Raw genomic sequence first — 14,930 nt, 5'->3', positions numbered from 1 at the left:
CGGCAGAGCGCGAGACGGTTACTACGGAAACAGCGCGTGCAGAAGTAGTACCCAGGATAGCACGTAGGCGGCACTCATATAGTGACAGCTAAACTGGCTCTGCTACCCGGCGAAGCATCTGCGCGGCGTGTTTGGCGCCGGGTTCTAGAAGCCCGCGCGGTCTCCGATCTCTGGTAACACGCCTCCTTCCTCCCCGCCATATACTCCACATCTCACCGCACCATCTCACCGCAATGTCCTACCAGGATCAAATCTACGCCTTCGTCGGCAAGCTCGATAAGGTCAGTCTTTGTTGTGTTTGCCTTGCCAGATCGCCGACCTGAGGATGACGTACTGACACGCGGCTTCAGGAGCTTGACAACTACCCGGTCCTTGACAAGCTTGCCAAACAAGTTGGTATGTCTTCTTTTCTGCGTCAATTTTGTTTATGAAATTGCGAGGAACTTCTCTCTGGTGGATCTTGATTGCTGCGAAGAGAGGTAGCGGCGACCGGAGAGAAAAGTTACTGACTATGCGCAGGTATCCCGAAGGCCTATGGCGCTCTTGGTGCGGTCGGATTCTACTTCTTCCTCATCTTCTTGAATTTTGGCGGGTATGCTTGTCGATCACTTGTCTGTTGTCGCAGATCTAACTGGTTTCAGTATCGGCGAGCTCCTTGCCAACCTGGCGGGCTTTGTGATCCCTGGTTACTACTCTCTGCTAGCTCTTGAGTCGCCAGGTACCGCCGATGACACGCAGTACCTCACGGTTAGTATTAGATCGGTGTACTGTGAGCTCTTTCGCTAACAATCGCTAGTACTGGGTGGTCTTTGCCTTCTTCTCCGTCCTGGAGTTCTGGAGCCGAGCAATCCTCTACTGGTGAGTACTTTATAATTAACCTCCACACTCCCAGCACTAACAGCCCAGGATCCCCTTCTATTGGTTCTTTAAGGTGATCTTCGTCCTCTACCTCGGTCTGCCCCAGTTCCAGGGCGCCAAGCTGGTGTACAAGACCGTCGTCAAGCCTGTATCCGTCAAGCTCGTCGGTGCCACTCCCAAGCTGGCCTCGGTCGCCTCTGCACTCAAGGAGAAAGCCGAGGCTGCCGCCAGCGCGACCACCACCGGCGCGGAGTACTAAGCTGTCAGCACGATATCTGTCTTGCTGGCGACTTGCCACACTGGCAGCGATTCTTGGATCTCACAGAACATCTGAGTTGTGTAACAAATCAACAGACCTTTACTTCTATGTGTTTAAACGATATGAATAGTGAGATGTAGCTTCTGTGTCTATAGGGTCAATATTAGTGAATAGTCGAATCAGGCATCCATCGCTCGTCCAAAGACTCTGGGCGTGACCGCGAGGGACCATTCGCACGTCGTCAGCGAGAATCCTACAAACCCCTTTCCTGCTTACCGCCAATATAATAGTGTACACTGAGCACAAGAGTGCTACCAAATCCAAGACCTCACTTTGCTGCTCGAACTACATATACATTTGATCCAGGATGTCAATTCCACCAGAAGCACTACAGAAGGTTTGTTGCGTCCACCCCACCTTAGCGAACAGACGAGTCTTGCAAATCTGACGATGTCAACATGAATGATCTCGACGCAGCCATGAGACAGAGCTAACGGCCTTAAATAGGTCTTGCAAGAGATCGAAATGCGGGTCATGCAGTCCCAGCTGGAGCTCACCAACGTGAAGCAGCAGATCACACAGAAGCAGCGCGAGATCCGGCTAACAGAGCTCACCCTCAAGGAGCTGCAAGACGTACCTCCGTCAGTCGGCGTTTGGGAGGGTGTTGGCAAGATGTGCGTATTCCTCTAGTGTGTGCAAGTTGAGCGGCCGCCGTCAAGAGGCGCCATGCAGCAGACGACTATCCAACGTCTACTAACATATTCCAGGTTCTTGAACGTGCCGATCGGGACACACATCGCGCGGTTAGAAAAGGACAAATCAGACTACGAAGACCAACTGAAATCAATGAACACGAAACTAAACTATCTCGAGATGACCTACAAAAACGCAAAGCGGAATATTGACGAGATTCTCGGTCACAGCAATTCGCGATGAAGAGGGAGTTGACTTAGATTGTAAATATAGTATATGATCGGTAATGTGGTGCATTTGAAAAGAATGTAATGCTTGGGGAGATTGTTGGTGAAAGAGGCGGAGGTGAACTCCGCAGCGACGCGGAGTCCGCGCGTAAAGTTGGACGCGTGATCGCTGCCAACGCGTCGCGCTTCATGAGTCCCGCACTGTGTCCGGCCATACTCTACACCTCCGCCACCGCGGCCCACCGCGATGTCGTTTGAAAATACTATCCGCATCCTCGTTGCTTCCGACAATCACGTCGGCTACAACGAGCGTGATCCCGTGCGCGGCGATGACTCGTGGCGCTCGTTCCACGAGGTAATGTCCATCGCGCAGCAGCGCGATGTCGACATGGTTCTTCTCGCGGGTGACTTGTTCCACGAGAACAAGCCTTCACGCAAATCGATGTACAAGGTCTCCAATACGCTGCGGCAGTTTTGTTATGGTGATAGGCCGTGCGAGCTTGAGTTGTTGTCCGATCCGAGTCTCGCTTTGAACGATGTGCTTGGGCACATCAACTACGAGGACCCGGACATTAACGTCGCAATACCAGTGCTTGCGATCAGTGGAAACCACGACGATACCTCTGGTGAAGTCAACCTCTCTGCGTTGGATATCCTCGCAGCCACGGGACTCGTGAATCATTTTGGAAAAGTGCCCGAGAACGACAACATCACTCTCGCGCCGCTGCTCTTCCGCAAGGGTGATACCCAGCTGGCGCTGTATGGCATGGCCAACGTGCGCGATGAGCGATTGCATCGCACGTTTCGGGATCACAAGGTCAAGTTCCTGCGGCCTGATAAAGGCGACGGCGGCGACAAGTTCTTCAATCTCATGGCCTTGCACCAAAACCAGTACGTCCGCTTCTTCTCATGACATTTCAAGATGCTAACTCATCCAGCTATGCACACACGGAAACAGGCTACCTCCCCGAAAACTTCCTCCCAGACTTTCTCGACCTCGTCGTCTGGGGCCACGAGCACGAGTGCCTGCTTGACTCGCACACTAACGCTGAGACCGGCTTCCAGGTAATTCAACCCGGCAGCTCTGTTGCGACATCACTCTGCGAAGGTGAAGCCACTGAAAAATGTGTCGGCATCCTCTCCATCACTGGCACCAACTTTGAGCTCGAGAAGGTCCGCTTAAAGACCGTGCGGCCATTTGTCATGCGTGAGGTCGTGCTGTCCCGTGATTGCGGTTTTGTAGCGAATTCGAAGATGAAGGGGGAAGTCATTCAATGGTTGATGAATCAGGTTGAAGAGCTTATTTTGAAGGCGCAGGAGCAGTGGGCAGAGGCGAATTCCGTGAGGGATGACACCGGACTGCTTTCCCCTCCGTCGCCACCGCCACCGGCGCCGCTCCCTTTGATACGTTTACGAGTCGAGTACTCTGGTGGATATGAAGTCGAGAACCCGCGTCGTTTCTCGAACAGATTCGTCGGGCGCGTTGCGAACGTCAATGATGTCGTACAGTTTTACCGGAAGAAGTCAGCAACAAACACGCGTATGTCCTCATTCCTTTGTTCTCATTGAATTCTTTCTAACAATGCTACTTCAGGACGAGCAAACGACGTCAGCGAAGAAGTTCGCATGGTTGAAGCCGTCGAGCTGAGCAATCTCAAAGTGCAATCGCTTGTCGAAGAATTTCTCAAGCAACATACGCTGGATGTGGTGCCTGTCCGGGGCATGAATGAGGCTATTGACCAGTTTGTCACCAAGGATGACAAGCAGTCCATCAAAGCGTACGTTGTGTGTCATTGAGTGGACGATTGTGTGGTTTTAATGGGAATAGATACATAGAGGAAACGATTGAAGCGCAGGTTAAGAGATTGTTGAACCTCGGCGTTTCTAATGAGGACGACATCGACTCTGCTGTAAGTTATTTGTTCGTGACTCCGTAAGATCGAGACTAACATTATCCAGTTGACCGCACACGCGATCGAAGGCAACGCGACATCGTCGCAGGACGGCACCACAGTCCCGCAGAAACGAAAACGCAATGGCGCGACAGCGGAAGCTTCGAATACAGCTAAGGCCCCGCAGCGCGGAAGTGATAATAGTAGGCGGCAATTACACCCGCACAACGACGGCAGCGAAGAGGACGTTGACTCTGCCGATGATGTTCTTCCTGTGCGATCATCAACAACGCTGCGGGGCGCTACATCGACGAGTGCACGGCAAACAACGACCGCCGCGGCTAGACGGATCACAACTACAGCGCCGAGTCGGTCCTCTCGAGCAGCGAATAATCAGTCTCTATTTATGGGAGACGACGACGAAGACGATGATGATACAGTCGACGCGCTGCCTGCTACGCAGCGACTACAACGACGAAATAACGGCGGCGGGTACCGCAACGAAGAGATGGGTGATATTTATAAAGATGATGAAGACGAAGAGATGCTTGATGACTATGATGATGAGTATTCGCGACCACAGGCGCGACAAACGACACGTGGTAGAAACACAACCTCGCGGAGCAGGGCCACTGCAGCCAACTCAAGGGCAAGACGTCAACCAGCCTCACGCATCACAACCACCGCCGCGGCGTCATTTACAGCACAATCATCCCTCGTCAATAACACAATTAGTTCCCGCCACGCCGCAGTGTCGACAAACACACGCAATCGAACAATCGCCGCGAACGAGAGAATGACGTCGTTCTTGACAGGTGATTATCGTGGAAGCAATGCGGCTGAGAGTGAGCAGTTGCAGCCTACTCCGTCGATAAGGTCGTCGCAGCGTCCGCCAATGGTATATTTCTTGTTGTGTGTAGTGGAAAAGTTGATGAAAGTTAATGTGTGTAGGAGATTATATCCGATGATGAAGATGACGCATTTTCATAAGGCGTTCGACTATCTGTTTGCGTCCCCGTCCTGGCATCCAACTGCACATCATACCAGACACCCTTGCATACTGGCACCACATACGCCCATGGCAAACCTATCATGCCCCCCACCCACAATCATTGGTCTAAAATATCTCTGAGTTGTACTAATCTAACAAGATCCACAGTTTATATCCATTCATCATTACGTTCCTTCGCCCGACACACATAAGATTTTCCCCGTCCCCAATGTATCCGTAATATATATCCTGCCCTTCGCCGATTGCAAAAAACACACAAAAACCGATCAAAATACACGTCACGAAAACAAAGTAAACGCCGAATCCCAGAGCAATTCCAAAAAGACATAAAGATGAAAGATATGTGTCACAAAATGATGAAAACAACACCTGCCCATATATTTATGCGAAGGAAATATCTATATGAAATGAGAAGTATGCATGTATAGCGCCTCCAGTCTCGCATACCGGCGCGCTTGGTTTGCTGATATAATTTAGTCTGTAGTCGAGCTGTTATTGGAGAAATGACTGTCCACGGCGAGGTTCCACTCGCTGGCTTTACTCCACTCCGACACCTTCGAAAGTACGTCTCCCAAAATCCGAGATTCGTCATTTGTAACCCCGATGCCGCCGGTGGTCGACGACGAAAGAGCTGATAACTTACGCTGCGCGTCTTGCATTGTCAACATATCCTCGTCGAGGATATCAGGTCGGCTACTCCCGCCGCCGCCACCGCCGCTGTGGCTGTCTGAAAGCGTCATAGTCTCGTCCAACAGGTCGAAATCAAGACTGCCTGAGAACAAATCTTGTAACCCGTCGTGCTGTGATGCGAAGGGGTGTTCGATGTGTTCTGAGTGCTGCTGGAGATGCTGGTGCGAACTTATCACCGTCGAGGGGGGAACGAGACTTTCGCTTTCGGACTCAGCGAAAGAGAGAGGGGCTGCTTGTACCATGAGCGGTGGTGTTGGCGAGGATGACGAAGCAGTAGAGGCGGACAACGCCGTCGGTAATTTTATACTGCCCGAGCCAGCAGAAGGGGTCGAAGTTCCCTTTGGCGAGAACTTGAGCTGTGAATGTAGCGGTGATGAGGATATGGGCATCACGGGAGGCGGTCCGCCGAGCGGGGCTGTCTGGGATAACGTAGGCACCACTGGTTGCCACTGTTGCTGAGATGCGGTCTTGACGGAATTCGTCCGCTTCAGCTGTAACCGCGGCGTGGTCATGGGCTTGAACTTTTGCTTCGCAATCACCGTCCGTTTCACACCGCCCACCGCGACCCTCGTCTCGTCTGTGAACGATTTTGGCGAGGCGCCTTTTGATGCAATAGAAGCAGATATGCCAGGCGACGGATCAGCGATGCTGGGCATCACGCTTGTGGATGTAGCGTGCTGCATGTGGTACACGAAGGGTGACATCAGCGACGGCGCCACGCCTGTCTGGCTGGATACATTGGCGGCGGTGTTGACAGATGCCACCGCAAGGCTGTTCGTCACGCTTGCTGCGATGTTTGTTCTGATGTGCTGGAGTGAACTTGGCTGAATCGTGACTTCCACGCGTTGTTCCGTGTCGTCGAGAACGTCGTCAAGCAGATCCTGCCGTGCGAATTGGACCTCCGCCATGGTATCCGCAAACAACGACGTCTCATTGTTCGCGACTGTAGTAGGCACCACCATATTATCGTCCGCCGTCTGTTTCTTCGCCGCATCCTCGCGCGCCAGTTGTTCGCGAATGGTCTTCATCTTGCGAAGTTCTTCCACACGGCGCTCTTCTTGCAACTTCTTTCTCTGCTCAGCTTTCTCCTGGTTGACGCGTAGTTTCTCAGCTTTCAAACGCGCGCGTTCCTCCTTGTCGGCTTGAATTTGTTCTTTTGTGCGTTTGACTGTGGACACCGCGGGCCTGGTGGAGACGGAGGTCTCGGATTTCTTGCGACGCGGAGCGGCAGGTTGTTCTGCCATTGGCGTTGTGAATGTTAAGTCTCCCAACAACGCGCCAGTGGTGGTGGCGGCGCTTCGTGTGTGCTTCTGCAAAAATGGTTGCGTAGCCTCGTTAGAAATCATCTTCTCGAGCTCAAGCATCTCCGGATCCTCCTGCATGCGCTGCATTCCTGGATTGTTAAATCCCTGTGGTACCGTGAACGGTAGTGATTGCACGCAAGACTGAACCGCGGGCAAAGGCTGAATACCAGGCTTCACGTCGATCTCTCGCACCGTCGGCATCACGTATGACGACGAGTGCCTGCGCGTGCTATAGTTTGTCGTCGATACAGCTGCGGGACTATTATGGGCCGAGAGCACACTGCTGGGAGATTGCTCCCATGTCTGGGGTAGCTGCGGTGACTGATTTGTACTTGCCGGGGTGAGTGGGTTGCTCACTACGACCGAGGACGTGGAGAGCAGCGGAGATTCCTGGACAGAGTGTTGCTGTGTAAGCGGCGAGAGGGAGAGAAGGCTGCTTTGCATCTCAGACCAGTTGATGTTGCTGAAAGGTATCGAGTCCTCCGCTTGTGCGCCGATTGTGTGTTGCCGGAATACCCGCTGTGCCGGCACGGAGGTCAGGTTGGTCATGCGTACCTGCGATGGCGACGAAGATGGTTGTTGCTGCTGCTGGAGGTACTGCGGTATTGGCAGGCCAGCGGGGTTGCCGATGGTTGGGTTCACGACCTGTATAGGCTGCGATGAAAGCGCTGAGAGCGACGCGCGACGCAGGTCTGCGCGCATAGGAGATTGAGACGGTTGCACGGTTTGCTGTTGCGGTTGTGGCGGTTGGAGCTCGTGAGCGAGGTGGGATGTGGTGGGGTGGACCGCGGCAAAAGATTGGTTCTGCGCTTGTCGCTGCTGAGCTTGTTGCTGCCCGAAACGCTGTTGTTGAAGTTTTTGCTGTGCGACACGCTGTTGTTCGGCACGCTGTTGCTGCAGGCGATGTTGCTGCTGTAGTCGCTGTTGCTGTAGCTGCTGCTGCTTCTGCTGTAGTTGCTGTTTCTTCTGCTGCTGCTGCTGCTGTTGCTGTTGCTGTTGCTGTTGCTGCTGCTCCCGCTGAATCTGTTGCTGCTTTTGTTGCAGCTGCAACTTCGGCTGTTGTTGCTGCGCGGTCTGCTGCATGTTGCTCTGCTGAGACTGCTGCGCTGGCTCAAATGATCTCCAGTCATTATCCCACATCTGCCCGACAACCGTCGACGCAATGAAGGGCGCGTCCCCGGTGCGCAGGTAATTCTCTGAGATACGCTGTACATGCGAATGGTCCGGTGGCACGCGATCTGCCGAGGGCAGCACCATCATGTCAGACGAGGCCGCCATGGAGCGCGAGAACAGATCGCTCGCGATGCGGTCGAACAGCATGGCGTCGGGTTGCTGTGCTGCGAGAAATGTGTTGAGCGCGTCCGCGGAGAAGTCCGAGCCCGCCGCCGCTGCGCCAAAGAGGCTTGCGGAGAGGACGTCGTTGTCGAGGTCTTGCTGGGCCTCAAATTGCACCGCAGCAGTATCGGGTTGCAGAAAAAAGGCGTTATTAAAGTGAGTAGTCTGTGGGGCGAAAGTCGTGGCGTTGAATGGGTGGTCCTGCTGCATCTGGAACAGCTGTTGTTGCTGCTGAAGCACCTGTTGCTGCTGCGGCTGTTCGTATCCAAACAGCGCCGGCGGGTACTGCATTCCGACCGAAGCAAACTGCGCACCGGGCATTCCAATGCTCGTTGAGGGCTGCAAGGTGAGCTGCGGAAACATGAAGCCGGCGATGGCAGGCGACGGCTGGACGACTTGGTCGACGTGGGCCTTGATACCGAAGAGCGGGCTCGCGGGGATCGCGGCCGGCGGGTTATAGTCCGCGGGCATGGCGGCGTGGCGCGCGCAGACGCAGAAAGCAAAGCGAGACGGGAGCGGTACGGGGCGAGAAGGTAAGGAGTGTGGGACCGGGACTTTGTGGGAGCTCGAGGAAGGCGAGGAACTGGCAGGCGGAGCCCACGAGCGGAGCAGCGCCACTTCAGCCACCCGAGCCCTGCGCCACGTTGTGTGGAGATTGTGGCATAACCGCGCTGGGATAAGCCGCTTGAGCCACGCGCCGCACGCTTCGCCACACTGCGGCGCTCCGGCGGCTGGCGCGCCTTAGCGCGCTGTTCGCGGTCTAAGTGCTGGCGGGGCTGCTGTGGGTGTGGTCGTCGCAAGCTAGAGTTGGGACTGCGCTGTGTAAGCGCGCAGTCCCATGGACGGAACAGGCCGCTGGACCGCGACGCAGGGAACAGGCTTGAGTTCTCGCTGCTGAGAAGAGTCCTGTGGCCTGGGCCAAGGGCCAAGCGGAGCAGCTCGACCCACGTATGGCGGTGCGCCGCCCGCCCCACACGCCACTCCCCGCCGCTGACTTCACCAAATTTCACCGCGCTCAAAGTGTCATCCACACCGCGCAGCGTCTCCATAAATACGGGTGTACCACCCGCCTTCCCGCAGCGCGCGCTCGATCCCAGCCCAGTACACGCGCTTTGTGCCGCTGCTGTCTTTCACATCCATATCCGCGAACCTGCATGTCACCAGAAGATCACGGCCGTCCACCATTAGGAGTTCGTCTCCGTCTTCTTCGTCAACAGGATCGCCATACACGACACGCATGAACGCGGAGCAGTCGCGTACCGCCATGGCGATCGCAAGGTTGTTGTCGTCGTCCTCGTCGGTGACCGCCAGCACGCCGCGGGTATCCATATCGCGCTGCACCTGCGCAAGTCTATCAAACACCCTGAAGCACTCCACAAACTTCGTAATCGCCTTCACCAACACTGCCTTCGTCAACACCCGGTCTCCCTCCCCGCCCTTCCTTTCCGGCCACAATGCCTGCAACGCACGCTCGATCCGCACATGATCATGCGACACCAAATCAAGCGGACAAAATGCGCCTTCCTCGGCCCCAAATTCAATCCCCCGCTGCGCTGCACGCATGTGCCGCAGCGCACAGGTCCGGCAATAAATCCACCCCTCAGGCGCGTCGTGAGACTGCACCAGCCATTTCGGCTTGAACTCAAGCACCGCGGTTTCTAAACAGCCGTTGCTATGTAGTTGGCGTATGAAGCCCAGACTCGTAGTGTTGCTAGCACGCGTCCATTGCTCCACAATGTCGCCGGCCTCCGTTCGAAGCATGCTGACAGGGCGCATGTCTTGCACTAATAATGCGTAAGGTTCAGATGTGTCGACTATAGTGCCGAGTCGTTTAGGGTGTCGCTGTCCTGCCGCTTCGAGTGCTGCGAGATCTGTGTTGAGCGACTCGAGCACGGCGGGGTCGATCCGGACGAGTTGCGTGGCCACGATCTGGTCTTCAAACAGTGGCTCAATCGTCTCCCGAAGGAAAGAGTACACTGTCAGTGTCGACGGCTGTGCTGCCACTTTCTTGCGCACTCGGAGTAGATATCCATTCTGTGTGCCTCATCGTGTCAGCGCGTATCTTGCGGACACACGAATGGATAGACGTACATACCCAATCAATATCATCAATGACTTCGTAAACCACGTTCGCCGCGCCTTCGGCAACATAATGCAACTCGCTCGCGTCCGTGATCTGCACAGCCTCATCCATCGCACGTCAGTTACCGAGGATGAGTCCGCGACGTGGCGGAGGTAGCAGTATGGTTGGACCCTGCCCCCTGAGCATATCCCCGCAAACGTGACATTCCCAGATATCCGTAGTCAGATATCCACGACACTATGATGTTGGAATGTATCCAGACCCAAGTCCAGTGTACAAATCCTATGTACAAACCCTTATATACAAATGGTCACTCCTTCTTTCCAGTAAGCCGCCACCCCCTCCCCACCGGCGTCATAAACGGCTCCATCCACCCCGCCCCCTTACATTCCATCACCACCCATGCAATTTTAACCCCGCGAAAATCTCGCCAGCGTCCTTTTAAATTCGCCTCATACCGCTCGCAGATTTCTTTCTCCATGAGTTCTTTCCATTTGGTCTTGCCGAGAAGCGTCGTAACCCATTTGCGTGTGTTGGCGGAGAGTTTGAGAAAGGAACCCACGTTAGGGATCGAGATTAGGTAGACACCTGGGATGCCTGACAGTACGAGGAAGCCAAGACTTGATAGCACACGGATGCCGATTTCTTCGGATATGTTGGCACTGATCAGGTCCTCTGCGCTTAGGCGCGTGACTGATGGCTTCGCCCGCAGTAACCTCTCGAACCTTTCTGCTCGCGTTAGTACCTCACCAAGTAAGCGAACTTTCAAAGAAACATACCTATCACATCGTCCCCATCTGCCGTGCGTAATATCCTGAAATAATGCTTACTCTCGATCACCATATCCCCGGAATTCACGTTCACCACCATCCGTCGAACAAGTCCATTCTCGACAACCCGCTGCAACTCGCGATCGACGAAAGTCGGATCGTGTGGGTACAACGCGTGTATATGTGATACTGTAGTTACTGGTGGTAGTGACTGTTGGACTAATGTCAGCGGGAGAATGTCGGCGAAGGGGGGTGAACGTACCTTGCGGAAGTTATACAACTCGGCTAACCCATCGGTGCTTAACCGTGTTCCACGTTCAGGTATATCGTCCCACATCTGCGACAGTGCTGTGCGTATCCCCGATACAATATCAGACAACTTCTCTAGTTCGCCATCTACTCTTATTAGCATGAACCCTTCACCACAGCGACTAGAGCGAGACTCGCCAATTGGCGCCGTCGGATCAACGACTTCTAACTTCGTCTCCGTCATCCGCTTCTTTGATGGGCTCCCATCCGGCGTGTGCACCCGCGCGACTCTCGCCGCTGTGCCCTCACCGCCTCCGCTGCCTCCCGTCGTAGAGCTCGAAGCTACGTCTTGATCGCCGCGGATGATCTCGCAGAGCGAGTCGCGTTTCCGCTTCGTCGGACGTCGTAAGATAGACGTCCTTGCCGCCGTTAGCCGTATCGGCATGTTTGTTCACAATCCTCAGCAGCTGCTGCTCGCCACATGCGACCACTTTGGAGAAGAAGACGGAGTCGAGATTGGGAGTTTGCACGTGCTCTTGTCAGGGTCCGCCCTTGTTCTGGGACCTGCACACGGATATTTGTATGATGTAAATGTAAAGAACTCTGGACGACAGTCGCCGCAATAAGCGGCACGTCGCAATCATCGCCTCGAGCCTCATCGATCATCAAGTGGATCATCCCCCACTCGCCTATATAAACTCCCTCTCCCTTGCTCCTTCCCCTCTACTTCTTAGCCATATCCACTGTCATCATGGCAAACGCATCTACCAAGAAAACCGCCGCCAACAACGTCATCGCCCTCAAGGGCCTGCACACCTACTCCCTCGTCGTGAACGCAATCTACGTCCTCGCCTGGCTCTTCATACGGCGTCCGCCCACGCTAACGCCGTACATCATCTGCAATTTGCCCGCATGGGGGATTGAGTATCAGCTTGAGAAGCTTGGTATGTTTTTGGTGCTCGACGATACTGGGGAAGGGAAGCGGGTGATAATTATACTAACGTCGGCAACAGGACGACCGAAGTATGCTGAGAACGGCGCGTTACTCTCCGCGGGCGAAGATCTCGCAATGAAGGGCCTCACCGAGTACATGTGGGACGTTGTATACATCACTTGGGCATGTGATTGTCTTGCCATGGTGACAGGCAGCTCTGCTGCGTTCTTACTATATCTCACCGTACGCCACCTCAACCGTGTTCAGCTCTCTTCAATGGCTCGTACTAACACGTTGCAGATCCCCGCGTACGCTATATACGGCGCATACTCAACCTTCACGGCTAGCAAGAAGCGGTAGGCGCATAGATTGTTTTGGTTCATACTGCTCCAGCATTACTGACTGCAATCTACGCCTGTTGTCTGTCACTGTAATATAACCGCACTGTCACCCTCTCATGCATTATGCAAAACTTAACTATATTTTCGGAGGAGAATAGTGTACTGTACAAAATCACACATCATCATGTAGAAGTGGTGGAGACGGGGGTGTAGCAGGAGGAGGGAGGTGGCGGGGAAGAAGGAAAATGGCCGCTCGTTTATAAAGCATTAGTGACAAAACTCCAAACACCGGTAGCGGTTCCCATTAGTAGCCCCGACTTGAGCGCCGGCGTCAGGCCCTGCGTGCACCGATAGAGCAGGCCAGTGACCGTGCCGGCGGCGATAGAGTTGTATGCGTCGTGATAGCTCCGGATGGCGTCTGCCGAGTGTTAGTATTTCCGCGCGAGAAGAAGGGAAACACAATGGGAATACGAACCCAGAGCACCGTTGATCATGTTATAGGTGACCGCGAGCACGCCGGCGCTGTTGCCGAGGTACGGGCCTCGCCGGGTGATCGCGTTGAGCACGGCGTTGATACGCAGCTTCGCGGGCGCGTTGGCGGGGGTTGTCCGCATGCCCTCTGCAAAGCCGTACAATCCACCAAGCGCGAGACCTAGTCGCAAGAATCGTCAGTCCTCACATTTTTTTTCCGCGGCCTTGCACACGCGCCATCACGAAATCATCCGACGGAAAACGTACCCCCCATATACACAGTACCAGCGCCATAGCACAGGTCGTCCGACCATCCCCGCGATGGCAGCAGGCCCTTAGACCCCGGCATACTGCTGAGCGCGTCATCCTCGAGATCGAGCACCTCGAGGTCGTTGCCGAGCCCAGCGAGCGGGTGCAACTGCGAGACGTCGAAGTCCTGCTTCAAGAACGCGGGCACATCCGCGATGCCGGCAACGTCGGTCGAGGATGATCCTGTGCTGGACGGGAACGCCGTGGCAAAGCCGCCAGCTGTGCTGGGGGCGGCGGCGTCTGGCTGAAATGCCGTGGGCGCTGTTGGGGAGGTTGCCGTGGCGTCCCCTGACCGCGTGCTTCCGAACGGCCAAACCATGGTGCTGAGAGATGTGTCTTGGAGTTTTCGAGTGGTGTCCGGCACGTGCAGAGAACGACAGCGGCGGCGGACGGGCGCTGCAAGGACTGTGGGGTGCGCGCAGGGAAGTGCTTGAGGAGGCTGAGACGGACGACGGCGTCGGTTCGCTGTAATTTTTTTGGTGGAAAAATCCTGTGATTCCGTGGCGGGGTTTGTACGTTGTATGCTGAGGATGTTCATTGCGTTCACTGGCGTCACGCATATACAGGTACGGACCAGTCGATCGACCACTGGCTGATCATAGACGTGGTCATGTCGTTCTACTTGGCAGTCATCGGGACCAAGGATAATTGCATCTACGACCTCGACTTCGGCACCTACAGGCAGGGAGGCGACGGGACTTCTAAGGTACGTCAACTTCCCCAGCAAGCCTGCACCGGCACGACTGAATCCGTGCTAATCACAACTTGCACGTTATAGCTCAGCAATGATATGAAGCAATTATGTCCGTTTATTGTGCACTCGTCGCTTGATATCGTCGAGGAGATCCAGTGGACCTCGACCGGCATGCATGTTCCCTAGACATCCCCCAGCGCGGACTGCTATCACACGCAATACTAATTCTTTCCAGGTATTTGAAAGTGATTGATAAATTCTACAACTACCTTATATCCGCATACCTCACAGCTGGAAGTATGTTCTTGCCGTACTCACTATGTTCTCGCAGCGTGACAAGGTCTGACTGACCGTCTCTATAGACATCAAATTTCTACTTCTCCACGAAACGCGCGCAGACGACGCGATCCGACAGTTTTTCACGGACGTGTACGAGCTCTACGTGAAATCGCTCGCGTCGCCTTTTTACTCGGTCGACCAGCCTATCACGAGTAAAGTGTTTGATCAGCGGGTGAAGATGCTGGCCAAGAAGTATTTATAGGAATGCTTTGACTATAGAAAGTCTTTTGTAATTCGGGAGGGAAAGGAGGATGAGGGATCGGTGATTGCGGTCATGGGTTCTTTGTAATATAGATCGCAGAGCGAGCTGGCGTTAGTTTTCGTTAGATGCATTTTATCCATATTAGTGATTTAAGACCTTCAGATCTTATAACCAGCCCTCAAGACATGAAGTTATGGAGCATGGTATAAAGCTCTTAAGAGACTCTTTAAATTTGCAGTGAGAACGGGCATCAAAAGAAGAGAGCTAC

General features: G+C 54.3%; 9 protein-coding genes across 9 annotated transcripts; 5 read left to right on the top strand and 4 right to left on the bottom strand.

Moving 5' to 3' along the window:
• The first annotated feature begins 94 nt into the window (after positions 1-94).
• On the top strand, positions 95-1,304 carry V1518DRAFT_416781 (TB2/DP1, HVA22 family-domain-containing protein). Its single transcript, XM_066904127.1, has 6 exons — positions 95-281; positions 351-396; positions 520-592; positions 642-747; positions 797-858; positions 907-1,304. The coding sequence occupies exons 1-6, from the start codon at positions 234-236 to the stop codon at positions 1,115-1,117; spliced, it is 546 nt and encodes a 181-aa protein (XP_066759346.1). The 5' UTR covers positions 95-233; the 3' UTR covers positions 1,118-1,304.
• Positions 1,305-1,442: 138 nt separating this feature from the next.
• V1518DRAFT_416780 (Prefoldin) lies at positions 1,443-2,140 on the top strand. The gene is made up of 3 exons (XM_066904126.1): positions 1,443-1,514; positions 1,625-1,791; positions 1,885-2,140. The coding sequence occupies exons 1-3, from the start codon at positions 1,485-1,487 to the stop codon at positions 2,051-2,053; spliced, it is 366 nt and encodes a 121-aa protein (XP_066759345.1). The 5' UTR covers positions 1,443-1,484; the 3' UTR covers positions 2,054-2,140.
• An 80-nt stretch (positions 2,141-2,220) lies between these two features.
• On the top strand, positions 2,221-5,217 carry V1518DRAFT_416776 (Mre11 DNA-binding presumed domain-containing protein). Its single transcript, XM_066904125.1, has 6 exons — positions 2,221-2,928; positions 2,976-3,577; positions 3,632-3,815; positions 3,866-3,947; positions 3,997-4,827; positions 4,881-5,217. Exons 1-6 carry the CDS (start codon positions 2,285-2,287, stop codon positions 4,917-4,919), a joined length of 2,382 nt encoding a protein of 793 aa, XP_066759344.1. The 5' UTR covers positions 2,221-2,284; the 3' UTR covers positions 4,920-5,217.
• V1518DRAFT_416775 (uncharacterized protein) lies at positions 5,039-7,943 on the bottom strand. Its single transcript, XM_066904124.1, has one exon. The coding sequence runs from the start codon at positions 7,635-7,637 to the stop codon at positions 5,415-5,417; it is 2,223 nt and encodes a 740-aa protein (XP_066759343.1). The 5' UTR covers positions 7,638-7,943; the 3' UTR covers positions 5,039-5,414.
• A 1,074-nt stretch (positions 7,944-9,017) lies between these two features.
• V1518DRAFT_272805 (inositol-pentakisphosphate 2-kinase) lies at positions 9,018-10,510 on the bottom strand. The gene is made up of 2 exons (XM_066901036.1): positions 10,366-10,510; positions 9,018-10,304 (listed from the first exon to the last, which is right to left on the bottom strand). The coding sequence occupies exons 1-2, from the start codon at positions 10,462-10,464 to the stop codon at positions 9,294-9,296; spliced, it is 1,110 nt and encodes a 369-aa protein (XP_066759342.1). The 5' UTR covers positions 10,465-10,510; the 3' UTR covers positions 9,018-9,293.
• Position 10,511: 1 nt separating this feature from the next.
• V1518DRAFT_272865 (serine-threonine protein kinase 19) lies at positions 10,512-11,474 on the bottom strand. The gene is made up of 3 exons (XM_066901037.1): positions 11,386-11,474; positions 11,133-11,342; positions 10,512-11,082 (listed from the first exon to the last, which is right to left on the bottom strand). Exons 2-3 carry the CDS (start codon positions 11,221-11,223, stop codon positions 10,664-10,666), a joined length of 510 nt encoding a protein of 169 aa, XP_066759341.1. The 5' UTR covers positions 11,224-11,342; positions 11,386-11,474; the 3' UTR covers positions 10,512-10,663.
• A 565-nt stretch (positions 11,475-12,039) lies between these two features.
• V1518DRAFT_416769 (uncharacterized protein) lies at positions 12,040-12,845 on the top strand. The gene is made up of 3 exons (XM_066904123.1): positions 12,040-12,316; positions 12,386-12,549; positions 12,607-12,845. The coding sequence occupies exons 1-3, from the start codon at positions 12,124-12,126 to the stop codon at positions 12,664-12,666; spliced, it is 417 nt and encodes a 138-aa protein (XP_066759340.1). The 5' UTR covers positions 12,040-12,123; the 3' UTR covers positions 12,667-12,845.
• Positions 12,679-14,022, bottom strand: V1518DRAFT_416766 (Tim17/Tim22/Tim23/Pmp24 family-domain-containing protein). The gene is made up of 3 exons (XM_066904122.1): positions 13,386-14,022; positions 13,123-13,299; positions 12,679-13,065 (listed from the first exon to the last, which is right to left on the bottom strand). Exons 1-3 carry the CDS (start codon positions 13,963-13,965, stop codon positions 12,905-12,907), a joined length of 918 nt encoding a protein of 305 aa, XP_066759339.1. The 5' UTR covers positions 13,966-14,022; the 3' UTR covers positions 12,679-12,904.
• On the top strand, positions 13,868-14,863 carry V1518DRAFT_416763 (Sedlin). The gene is made up of 4 exons (XM_066904121.1): positions 13,868-14,133; positions 14,206-14,294; positions 14,357-14,418; positions 14,484-14,863. Exons 1-4 carry the CDS (start codon positions 14,038-14,040, stop codon positions 14,660-14,662), a joined length of 426 nt encoding a protein of 141 aa, XP_066759338.1. The 5' UTR covers positions 13,868-14,037; the 3' UTR covers positions 14,663-14,863.
• The last annotated feature ends 67 nt before the right edge of the window (positions 14,864-14,930 follow it).

This window comes from Limtongia smithiae (assembly GCF_038497785.1).
Source record: "Limtongia smithiae strain NRRL Y-17922 unplaced genomic scaffold V1518scaffold_6, whole genome shotgun sequence".
NCBI classification, from domain to species: domain Eukaryota; kingdom Fungi; phylum Ascomycota; class Lipomycetes; order Lipomycetales; family Lipomycetaceae; genus Limtongia; species Limtongia smithiae.
The sequence above is the reverse complement of the archived record's forward strand: the minus strand, read 5'-3'. Positions and strand labels throughout refer to the sequence as shown.